The 12778-nt window shown below is 39.1% G+C and overlaps 1 protein-coding gene across 1 annotated transcript; it reads left to right on the plus strand.

The window, feature by feature from the left end:
- Positions 1–12346: 12346 nt before the first annotated feature.
- H6S33_008831 (uncharacterized protein) lies at positions 12347–12536 on the plus strand (the record flags this gene model as incomplete). The annotated part of the gene is made up of 1 exon (XM_044840274.1): positions 12347–12536. A coding segment is annotated over one exon (190 nt), but the record flags the coding sequence as incomplete, so codon positions are not given.
- Positions 12537–12778: the final 242 nt, after the last annotated feature.

Below are 12778 nucleotides of genomic sequence, written 5' to 3' on the forward strand. Positions count from 1 at the left end.
GATGGTGGTTTAAGAATGTTAGAAGTAGATAATAGAGTTATACTCCCTGAATTAACTCATATCAGATTTATTATTACAGCCGCCGACGTTATTCATTCGTTCGCGTCTCCTGCTTTAGCTATTAAGTGTGACGCGTATCCCGGGCGTTTAAATCAAGTATCTGTATTAATAAATAGAGAAGGTACTTTCTACGGGCAATCTCCTCATGGAAAGGTTGTAAACGATCAAAGAACAGTAACTAAAGCCAGCCGTACCCCCGAGGGCGCCGCCCCCGGCTCCTCTCTCTCGAACAGCCTTCTCTCCACGCGGGGCTTTCAGCCCCGCGTTGAGATAAGTTTCCTTTTTTTTTTTAAATGAGAGAGAGGAAGGCTTATTAAACAAAAGTTATGGTAAGGTTCGATCGTAGAACCATATGTAGAGGTATAGCAAGGGTTAAACCAAATATATCTTGTAAGTATGGAGAATCCAGACACTTCTGGACTTAAAAGCAACTGTGGTGAAAACGGTCAAGACGTTCCGTAGTTAAGACCGTCGGTATTTTAACATATCGCTACAGACTGGGTCACCGCGGGGTCACTGAAATGTGGCTGAATGTACAGTCGGAAGTTCTATTTATATGACAGGTGTAATCGGAGTTAAGGCCATGACCAGGGGATTCCCCTTATACACCGTGAACTTTGGTTCTGAAATATGTGGTATCCTTCACTCTTCAATGCCTATCGTTATCCAATCCGTTTCTATCGAGAAATTCCTAACTTGATTAGAAGAACAATAGGGTTTATACACCAATAAACCTAAACCCGGCCCGGCTCCTCTTGCGAAGCAGCTCGGCCTACCCAAAAATATTTATATTTTTGGTATTTTTTCTTTATTATTTTGATTTTATTATTAAAAATATCTAAGAGAGAACTCGACGCTCGACGGGGTAAAATAAAGATAATCAGATTAAATTATATTAAATTATATTAAATTATATTAAATTATATCCAATTATATTAAATTATATTCTATAAGTAATGTATATAAAAATATATTATACATTTTTTATATACATCTATAAAGATTCAACGCTTGCGTAGCTACCCCTCCTTTCTCATTTATTTCCCTGCTTTGCTGGGAAATAAACGGAAAGGAGGGTTTTATAAAACTTTATTTAAAGTTAAAGATAGTACCGAGAGGGAAAAAACAAATATTTAATTTGAATTATAAGCAGCTTCAATTAATAGGAGCGTACCTTTATTTTCTTGATTTTGTAGTTAATATTACTGAATCATTTGATCGATTGTTCATCATTTATTAGTGGGCCAAACTCCTTCTAAAAGTTACAATTAGGAAACTTATAGATCACTTCATGCGACCAGGTCGGCTTGTTGTGCCGTGAGGGGATAAGGTATAATTTTAAGAGTCTCTTGAAACGTTTGAACGTTCTTATTTACTCGAAAGGTAAAAAATAAAGCTAGGTGGTTAGCCGTGAAAGCTTTACTATGTTCGTGTGATAGAAGACAGGTTGAGATGGCTGGATAAAAGGATGGAGAACTTTTAATTGGTCTCTTTTGCAGTCTAGGAGGAGGCTTGGGATTGAACAGGCGTGAGCACAAATTAGGTAAGACCTCGCTGAAGGTAAGAATTTTGTATAGAATGTCTTTCCCTTTTCCCCCCCCTTCTCATCAAGAGAAGGGGCTCCCCCACTGTTACCCTCACTCTCCACCTACTATTAGCATAGTACGGTGGAGAGGGAGCCGGGGGGGACCGGTGGGGAGAGAGAGGGGGAAATTAGAGGGCGGCGCCCTTTTCTTTTTATTTTTTTTAACAAAAAATAAAAAGAAAAGGGATTTAAAAGGTGGCTCTTCTACTAATATACAAAACGCATCCCTCAATAGACACGGTTTTTTTTATTAAAATTACTATTATTAAATGACAAACAATATGAAAAACAATATAAATTTAAATAACAATAAAATTTTTGAGAAAGATTTATTAGGTAGTTTTATTATAATTCTATCTCATATATCTTCAGATCCTACAAGCTATTTCTTTTTCTTAGATCATAAAACTAATCAAATAACTAAATATCAAACATATAAGGGTAAATCATACTATAAAGAGTTTGGTCAATTTATATTTAATATTTTATTGGATAATACAAAAATATATGATACTCATAATAAAAATCTGTATGTTTTATTACCAAAATACTATAATAAGGTGAGAATATCAGAAAAAATTCATTCTTTAACTAATATTAGTACAAAACCTTATAACTGAAAAACAATAGGGTTACCAACAGAATTAGTTAAAACTTATAGTCTATTAAATACTGATTTGTTATCTAAGGATATTTTTACTTATATCGAAAAGATTAATTCTATTCTAAAAGGAATAAACTCAAATAGTGGATCAGAATCTTTTTTATCAGCTACATCTAAAACTATCTCAGGTATAAGAAAATACTCAACTTTATCACCGATCGGTCGTAAAAATACTATGTTTGTAGAATCAGATATAGATCGAAAAGTTTTTGACAGGACTGGAGGAACAATAAGCTCTCAACTTTTTATGCTTCTTACTCCTCCTTTGGGTAGTTCCTCTCGCTTTTACTTATGCGCCTCGCCCCTCCTCCTCCACCGTACAACACAAGTTGTAGGTGGAGGAGGAGGGTTACTAAAAGGGTTTACCAATATGGTAAACCTAACCCCTGGTTTAAGTAAAATTAAACCTATTCGTGGGGTCCGTCCATTCTCTACTAGTCCTTTTGTTTCTAATCCCTATAGCCCAGCTCGCAATAACAAATTTTTAATGGATATGGATCGGAAGTGTAAAGATAAATATCAAAACCTTCCAGCGTTCGCGCGCGCGCAGCGCGCGCTAGAACGCATCTCCCCTGCTCCGCAGGGGGACGCTAAATCTATTCTTAAACACCCTGATTCTTTTATTAGCAATAGAATAATACTCTCTGACTTAGAAGTATTAGCTTTATATAACTTAAACTCCGAATGCAAGGACATACAAGAATTATTCACAGTACAAGAAAAATTAGATATACCCGGGATATACTGTTATATGAGTAAAGACAGAGAAAACTTAGCTCATTACATTGGATCTTCTACTAATATGAAGAGAAGATACAATCGTCACCAGAGTAATTTAAACAGCAAAGAAGCGTCCGGCGCGTAGCGCCAGGATGCATAAAAAAAATTAAATTTTTTTTTACGCTAGAAATTCTCAAGCAAGTCCCAAATTCTATAACTACATTAGAAAGTATGGATTAGAGTCGCTAGAATTTGGTTTCTTACTAGAAACTAAAGATTATGAGGTAATCTTTAGTGGGTTTGATTTATCTCCAGAGGAAATATCTCTCTTAAAATCCTTAACTCAGTTAGACCTCCTTATGACTGAGCAGTACGGCCCTCCCTTTTCGGACTACCCTTGGGGACCCCCCCCATGCATGCAGGGGGGGGGGGGTCCCCATGGGCCGCTTTTTTGATTTTTTTTTAAAAAAAATTAAAAAAGAAAAGTTTTTAGACAGCTACGGTTTATCCCTAAATGTATCTCCTTACGTAGGAACCAGAGAGTCTAGCATACTATCGGCGGAAACTCGTAAGAAAATGAGTGACTCGCACCTGGGAAAATATAGCACTATATCGGAGCCGGCCGGGAAAAATGAGCAATTGTTAAAGCCAAAGCAAAAGAAGCTAACGAGCCATCCAACTCAAAAAGAAGAGAAGCTGTTAGTGCTCACCATGGTATAGCGGCCCCCTGCCCCCTTTTCTCCCCCCCATACTCTTCTTCTCTTCTCTCTCTACTCTCTCTCGAGTTAGCCCCACGCCGGCCTGTGGCAGGCTGGGGCTGCTACGCCTCAAAATTAAGGGGGGGAGAAAAGGGGGGAAGGGGGGGGGGGCTGCATCTCTCCTTTCAGGAGGATGCTTTAGAAATCTTAGATACCGATAAAAAAGTGATAGGAGAATTTGCCTCACAAGTAAAAGCAGCAGAATATTTACCCCCCCGAACCCCCCCCCATCTTCGATGGGGGGGGAGGTTTTTTTTTTAAAATTAAAAAAAGGGGGGGGGGGCGCCCGGTGTTTATCACCGTATTGTCAAAAAGCATAAGGATTCGGGCGATCTATTAAATAGTAAAATAGGTCTTGTATACATCCAGGATAAAGCAGCGGATAAAAAGCCAAGAGCAATGCAAGTACAAGTTTTAGATGCTAATAAAAATTTAATCGAGGTGTGTGCGAGCGTAAGAGCCACTGGAATAAAATATGGCATTTCTGCATCTTCAATAACTACATCCGTGCGCCCCCCCCCCCTCCTACCTACTACTCACGTAGTACGGTTGGAGGGGGGGGGGGGTGACTTAGATAAAGATAGATTATGCAGAAATAAATATTACTTTGTATCAGCAGTTCCTTCGATCTCATAATGATCTTATCCTACCCCAAGGTTTTGGCTAGATTAGCCCTACAGAAGGTTGTGTCGTAGCTACGCTATAACCTTTATTCCTTCGCCCCTTCACTCTTCAATGCCTATCGTTATCCAATCCGTTTCTATCGAGAAATTCCTAACTTGATTAGAAGAACAATCATGCCCGCCCCGCCCCATATTTTTATTTGTCCTTTCTCCTTCGCGTTTCTGCTTTTCTCGTGGTTCTCGTGATGCTCGTGGTTCTTTTGGTTATCTTAGCAATAGGGTTTATACAACAATAAACCTAACCCCCAAAGGAGCTATCTTCGGGTAGCTCAGTTAAACTCTATCGGCCAGAAAGTTTGGGCGCGCCCCCCCGGCTCCCTCTCATTTCTTTCTTACCCCCTCTGGCCACCCCGACCAAGGCGGGGTAGAAATAAACGCTGGGGAGCCGGCCGAACCCCCCCCCCTACCGTACTACGCTAGTAGTAGGTAGGGGTGGGGGGCCTTAGAGGGGGGGAGAAAAAGGGGGGGGGGGTTTAAAGGTTTAACATTCGAATATAAGAAAAACTAGTAATTTCTCTTGGTTCGTGATTACTACTATATCTCCAGATCGCTTTTGCAATACAAGTTCTCAGTTACTTGTGGTGAATTTTCGGGTGGGGCGCCCCCCCCCTTTTCATTTTGATTTTTTTTTAAAAAAATAAAAATGAAAAGGTTCTTAACTGAGGAGGGTTGAATATCTTTGTAGCGAGATCTGTGGTATCCTTCATTCAAGTATGCCTATAGTTATCCAATCCGTTTCTATCGAAAAGTTCTTATCCTGGCTCGAAGAGCAATAGGGTTTAATATATATTAAACCTAAACCGTTCACTCAAACAATAGCCTGTCGGTGCCGGCGGAAGCGAGCGGGGGGGGGTTTCAACATGCAACCTGCTGCGAAGCTAGCGACCAGGTCTAAGAACCCCCCGCACATTTTCTCGACCAAGGCCGCTTAACTAAAGTCACCCCCCCCTCCAACCGTACTACGCTAGTAGTAGGTAGGAGGGGGGGGCGCACGGGTTTATATAAAATTAAACCTTATCCCTTTAAGTTGGCAAAAAGGCCCCCTTTTCATCGGGGGGCGCTCCCGAACGACCCTCTCTCAACTTTATTGAGAGAGGTTTTCTTCGGTGGGGCTCCGCCCAGCCCCCTTTTCATCGGGGCGCCCCCCCGATGAAAAGGGCGCTCCCTTTTCGGACTACCCTTGGGGAGCCGCCCCCCCTGCATGCCTGCATGCAGGGGGGGGTCCCCATGGGCCGCTTTTTTGATTTTTTTTTTAAAAAATTAAAAAAGAAAAGGTTATTAAAACATAAAACTTAACGAGGCCTTGGTTGGGACCCACCCTCCCACCCTCCCACCCTCCCACCCACCAACCCCTACCAGCCTTGGTCTGCATGCACAACTTTGTTAGTGCATGCAGGCCTGGTCAAAGGCACCTACCATTATTTAGTACATTCTATTTCCCCCCGGGTCAAAGCCTGCATGCAGGGGGGAGGGCTTCCTTCGGAGCCGGGAGGGTAGGAGCCATGCCACCCTACCAAGGTGGGGTAATAATTTTATAAAGAAATGGTGGCCTGCTAAAGCCTGCATGCACAACTTCGTTAGCCGCGGAGCCGGACAAATAGTTGTATTAAATAATACCTACTTTATATACCCCTATCATAGTTTATCTTAATTGCCTTTTACTGCACTGAAAACATGGGCCCTTTCGACCAAGGTGGGAAAACAGAAGGACCCCAAACCCCCCCCCTACCGTACTACGCGAGTAGTAGGTAGGGGTGGGGGCTGTGTAGGGTGGGAAAAGGAGGAATATATAATAATTTTTATTCACCCCCAGCATACTTCGTAAGCAGGGGGATAACGGAATATCTCGGGAGCTGGAAAGCCGCCCCTTTAGTTATAGAATAAATTAAATAATGAAACATATGAATCTTGCATTATTACTTTTTTTAATAGGTATTCTAGGTTTTGTTTTAAATAGAAAAAACATAATCTTAATGCTTATCTCAATAGAAATAATGTTATTAGCTATTACATTTTTAATATTGGTAAGTTCACTTAGCTTTGATGATATATTAGGCCAAACATTTGCTATATATATAATAGCAATAGCTGGTGCAGAATCAGCAATTGGTTTAGGTATTTTAGTCGCTTTCTATAGATTTATCTCTTCTCTAAGTTCATACTGTCTATCCTGTGGCAAGAAGAAAACCTATTCTTTACCTTATGTACCAAGCGTGAGCTACGGTACAAGAGCAGTAAGAAATTATTCCACTAACCAATCTAAAAATTATTCTACTAACCAATCTAAAAATTATTCAAGTGATCCTTGATTTATTACTGGGCTGTTCGACGCTGAGGGTTCTTTTGTAATTACAATTTTAAATAATTCTAGATACAAAACTGGATGGAACGTCCAAGCTAGAATTCAAATAAAAATGCATGAAAGGGATAGAGCGGCGGGGGGGCGCGGAGCGCCCCCCCGCTGCAAGGGTGGGCGCCCCTTCGGGGCGCCCCCCCTCGCTTTAATTCAATCAATTCAAGACTTTTTCGGAGGTATAGGTGCTAAGTGATGTGGGATGTCACTATTGTGCCTGCAACTATCAAACTCCGGGTGGGGGACCCGCTCCTAAAGCTTCTGATACCAAGCAATATTTGAAAAAATATTTGTGGATGAACTAATTACTCATGTATGGTAATTAGTCAGAAAATGATCGAAAGAGAAATGGAATATCGCGGATCTAAGTCAGATTTTAATTTAAAATCTGTAAAAGAGCAACGAGTAGACGGTAGTTGGCAAGGAGCTGGTGCTTCTTGCTTAAGGTGTACTCTAATGGGTTTCGAAAGAAACTATCGAGTCAGAATCCCTTCTAACCAAATAAATAGACATACAATAAGATACTATTCTTCTAAACCAGTTCAACAAAGTGTCCCGGTAAATCCTAATTTGGCTTTGAACCCTTGATTTTTAACTGGATTCGTGGATGCTGAGGGGTGTTTTACGTTAGGTATTACTAGAAATAAGGAATGTAAAACTGGTTGAAGTGTTCAACTCTTTTTTCAAATTGCTTTACATCGAAAAGATAAAGATATATTAGATCAGATTCAAAACTATTTCGGCGTTGGTAAAATATATAAACACGGTCCACAGTCTCTTCTATTACGTGTTCTATCCATCAAAGATTTGCAGGTGATTATAAATCATCTTGATAAGTATCCTTTAATAACTAAGAAATTAGCGGACTACCGTCTTTTCAAGCAAGCATCTAATCTAATTATGAACAAAGAACATTTAACTATGGAGGGTTTAAAAAGATTAGTTGCAATTAAGGGTTCTATTAATTTGGGTCTTTCACCAGAGCTAAAATCTGCCTTTCCGGATATAACTAATACAGAGAAACCTTTAGTTACAAATCATGTACCAAAAATACCCGATCCGCGCCCCCCCCCCCCTCCAACCTACTACTCGCGTAGTACGGTTGGAGGGGGGGGGTAATTGATTAGCTGGATTCGCCACAGGAGAGGGTTGTTTTTATGTTGTGATTCAAAAACGTCCAACTAATAAAACAGGATTCTCAGTAAAATTAAAATTTTCTATTGCCCAACACTATAGAGATGAGCTACTATTGAGAAGCATAATTGATTCTTTTAATTGTGGGAATCTTTATAAAAATAGAGAAACTTTTGAATCAGTATTTGCAAAATTTGAAGACATCGATAATAAAATTATCCCATTCTTCGCTAAATATCCAATCGCAGGGGTAAAATTATTAGATTTCCAAGATTTCTGTAAAGTTGCAAACATAATGAAAGAAAAGGGACATTTAACTATTGAAGGGACAGACCAAATTCGTAAATTAAAAGAGGGAATGAACACAGGAAGAATCTCTTAAAGTATGTATATCTGTCTGTATGATAAATCTGATCGCCATGTATGTATCTAAACCTAATAACACCTCAACGGTAGAGTTTAGAGTTAGTACTTTAAAAGATATAATTAACGTTATTCTTCCTCATTTTGATACGGGGCGGGCGCCCCGAAGGGGCGCCCACCCTGCAGAGGGCCGCTGCGCGGCCCTCCGCTATCCTTTAATAACTCAAAAGTTTTCCGACTATATATTATTTAAACAAGTTGTTTTACTCATGCTAGATAAAGAACATAATACTTTCCCCCCCCTCTCTCTTAATATTTTTTTAAAATATTAGAGAGAGGGGGGGGCGAGGGAGTACAAAAAATTGTTAACATTAGAGCGTCTCTTAATTTAGGTATATCTAAGGATTTAAAAGAACGGGGCGGGCGCCCCGAAGGGGCGCCCACCCTGCAGAGGGCCGCTGCGCGGCCCTCCGCTTTCCCAAGAGCTGTTCCGCCCCTCTCTCTCTCTGAGAGAGAGGGCGGAACTGCATCCCCGGGGGTCCTACGGCCCCCGGGGCCGCTGTTCCTGTAAAAAGACCGGAGGTTGAAAACAATGCAGCATATAAAAACTTATCTCCTGAATGAGTAGCAGGATTTGCTACAGGGGAATCTAACTTCTTTATTACTGTTCAAAAATCTAAAACTAAGAGTGGTTTAGCCACCTGACTACGTTTTTCAATAGGTCAACATTCAAGAGATCTCTTATTATTAGAGAGCCTTGTGAATTTCAAGACCCCAGCACGTAGAAGGGGAAATTTACCTTCTTGAGCCCTCCCATCTAATAAATCATGATATAGTACCACATGTGTTACTAAAGATGATAATCCAAAAGGTCATCTGAAAGATCTTAATCCTTTTTACGTTACAGGTTTAGTAGATGGAGAAGGAACATTTGCTGTATCTATCTACAAAAGCGAAGATCATAAAACAGGATGACGTCTCCAACCTTCCTTTTCTATAGAATTACATAAAAAAGATTTAACTTTATTAAATAGTATACAATCATTTTTTTCTGTAGGTACTATAAGAATTCGTGGTAGAGATGGGCAAGGTATCTACTCTGTATATGACTTAGAAGAGTTAACCTATATTATTATTCCACATTTTGATAAATATTCTTTATTAACTCAAAAGAGAGCGGATTATCTGCTGTTTAAACAAGTGGTTGCTATTATGAAGAATAAGGAACACCTTACTTCAGAAGGATTAACAAAAATTATTAGTATTCGGGCCTCAATGAACAAGGGTTTAAGTGAGACATTGTATACTGGTTTCCCTAGTATTATCCCTGCTGTTAGACCTTTGGTGGAGTCAATGAAAATTCTTGATTCTAATTGATTAGCTGGTTTCACTGAAGCAGAGGGTTGTTTTTATGTGTCGATTAATAAATCTAAAACAACAACAGGTTTCGCTGTTCAACTAAAATTTCAACTAACTCAACATTATAGAGATAAACAACTAATGGAATGTTTAGAAACTTATTTAGGATGCGGCAGGTATGAAGCTAGATCCCAAAATATTCAGGCTGGTAATTTTGTCGTAAGCAAACTATCAGACATCACTGAAAAAATAATTCCCTTCTTCGATAAATATCCAATTCTAGGATGTAAATCAAAGGATTATGCAGATTTCAAGCGGGCTAGTGAACTAGTTCAAAATAAGGTTCACTTGACTGCTGAAGGGTTAGATCAAATTAAGAAGATAAAGGCAGGAATGAATACAGGAAGAGAATAATAATAAACGGTATCTTAACTATGTTTCAGGCCTTTCTGTCTGAAACATGCTTTACCGTAGATGGTTGGTTATAAAGAATAAAAATTACAAATAGTAACCCCCCTCTCTCTCTCTGAGAGGGGTGGGGAAGGCTGGTGGTGAATCTTGTTTCATTAGGCTAGATGGTTAGGTTATTTATAAAAAATCCCGTTTTATTCAGTGCAAACTTTGTTGTATGTTCGTTCAATTTCTAAAGGAACTAGCTAAATATGAAAAACGTTCAGTTTGTGAGTTTATTGTCACAAGAACTGATCACATAGTTGAACACATAATTCCTTTTTTCGAAGAACACCCAGTAGTAGGGTCAAAGCATTTTAATTACCTAGATTTCAAGAGTGCAGTATATATTATTAAAAATAAAGAACACTTGAATCCAGATGGGAGAGGTTTAGAACAAATTTTAGCGACGCCCCCCCCCCCCTCTCAATTATTTCCATAAGGAAATAATGAGAGGGGGGGGGGGCAACTAAAGAGTGGTATGAATAAGGCCATAAATAATCACAGTGAGACAGGCAAGGAAGAAATTTAGATCAGAAAAGGTGGAGTAAACCTTCGCCTAGTTTTACATTGAAAAATGTTTCAAGTAAGTTTAATAAAAATAATCTAAACGTTTTCAATATAAGGCAAAACCTTCAAACTGCGGGGAGTTTTTAAAGACAAATCTACCAAATTGATACAGTAATGTAATTAATGGAACAGGTAATGACTCGTTGTATGGTAAAAACGATTTGTATGAAGAAATGAAATAGATAATCCGCAGCCAAGCACCAAAAATTTATTTTATGTAAAGAGTGGTGTGCAGCTCATCGACTAAACGGAGGTTGGTAAATAATTATGAACTCTTGCTTCTTCAAGGGCCGCTTTTTTTTGCCGGAGGCTCGAATACATAGTCGCTAAGTAATTCTGAACTCTTGAATTTTTACTGTATTCGTTGATGCAGAGGGGTGTTGAACGTTAGGTATTACTATAAATAAGGAAGTCAAACTGGTTGAACTGTCAACTCTTGTTTCAAATTGGTTTACATCGAAAAGATTAAGATTATTAGAAAATAATGATTTAATTATTAAAGTTGAAAATACTTCTATAAGTAATATAATAAGATTAGCATTTCGTAGAAAAGTACGAAATTCTTATTATATATATTAAGTAAAATTTCGTAGTGGGCCTAACTCCGTCTATAGTTGCAATCAGGTAACTTCTAGACCCCAGTATCCTTTGATTAGAATCTTCAGAAAACTGAACGGCGGTTCAATTCCGTGGAAGGAACTCCAGTATTTGTCACACAAAGGCTTTCTGAATGAGCAGAAACGCGGACAAATTCTAAGGGTTAGACCATTTTCGGGTGGGCTTTGCTGTGCCGTGAGGGGATAAGGTATGATTTTTGGAGTCTCATGAAGTGTTGGCGCGTTCCTCCTTAGTCTAAAGCTAAGCAAAAAAGGGGAGGTGGTTAGCCGTTTGAACCCTTACAATGTGCGTGTGATATAAGACGGGTTGCGATACCCGGATAACAAGATTGAGAACTTTGAATCGGTCCGTTTTGCGTCTCGGAGCGGGCTTGGGTGAAGTATGTGAAAAGAGTGAGTAGAGCCTTGATTTAGTTCATGTAACTGCCTCGTAAACCCCTATGAATTATGGATCCCTCCAAGAGACACGGTTCTATAGATTAAGAATATAAAAATCACTACTATGAAAACAATTAATAATAATAATCCAATCGTCCCAATAGTTCCTGCAGTAATTTATACAAATCCTGATACTCAGAAGAAGCGAATTCTAGAAGAAAATAAAGGAAAATCAGGAGTCTATCGATGAACAAATCTAGAAAATGGTTATTTCTATGTCGGTAGTGCTGTTGATTTGGCAAAAAGATTCAATTTATACTATAATAGTTATCAATTAACGAAAGTTAATATGGTTATTTATAAAGCTCTGAAGAAACATAAACATTCCAACTTTAGCTTAGAAATACTAGAATATTCTGAACCATCCGATGTAATATCTAGAGAACAATATTACCTTGATCTTTTAAAGCCCAATTACAATATTCTGAAAACAGCTGGGTCAACTTTGGGCTATAAACATTCTGAAGAAGCTCTTGCGAAAATGAGAAGACATTGCTCTTCAGAAGAAATCAAAGCCAAAATGAGTGCAGCTCGAAAAGGTCAAAATAATCCGTTTTGTGGTAAAACTCATTCAGAAGAAACCAAAGCCAAAATGAGAGAAGCAAAGAAAGGTCAAAAATCTTTGTTCTTTGGTAAAACTCCTTCAGAAGAAACGAAAGCTAAAATTAGTGCAGCTAATGGTCAAGCGGTAAAGGTTCTTGATAAAGAAACGAATGAGACCACAAGTTATTCTTCAGGTATTCAAGTAGCAAAAGCTCTCGGTTGCGATGAAAAAACGATTCGTAGATATATAAAGAGTCAAAAATATTATAAAGGTAGATATCTAATAGAAAAAAAATCAGCTGTCCAATAGCGCGGCACAACTCACCCCCCACCACCCTCCCGCGGGAGGGTGGTTAGGGGGGGGGAGTTACTGTGTGCTTCGGTTAATTTCTTAATTTTCGTGCTTCGCCTCCTCGCCTTGCTCATCGACTTCGATCGCGCTACTACATTGTATTATAGCCTTTGCAATTGGGTTGAATAA

This window comes from Morchella sextelata, assembly GCF_020137385.1.
Source record: "Morchella sextelata strain SCLS chromosome Unknown scls_29, whole genome shotgun sequence".
NCBI lineage: Eukaryota > Fungi > Ascomycota > Pezizomycetes > Pezizales > Morchellaceae > Morchella > Morchella sextelata.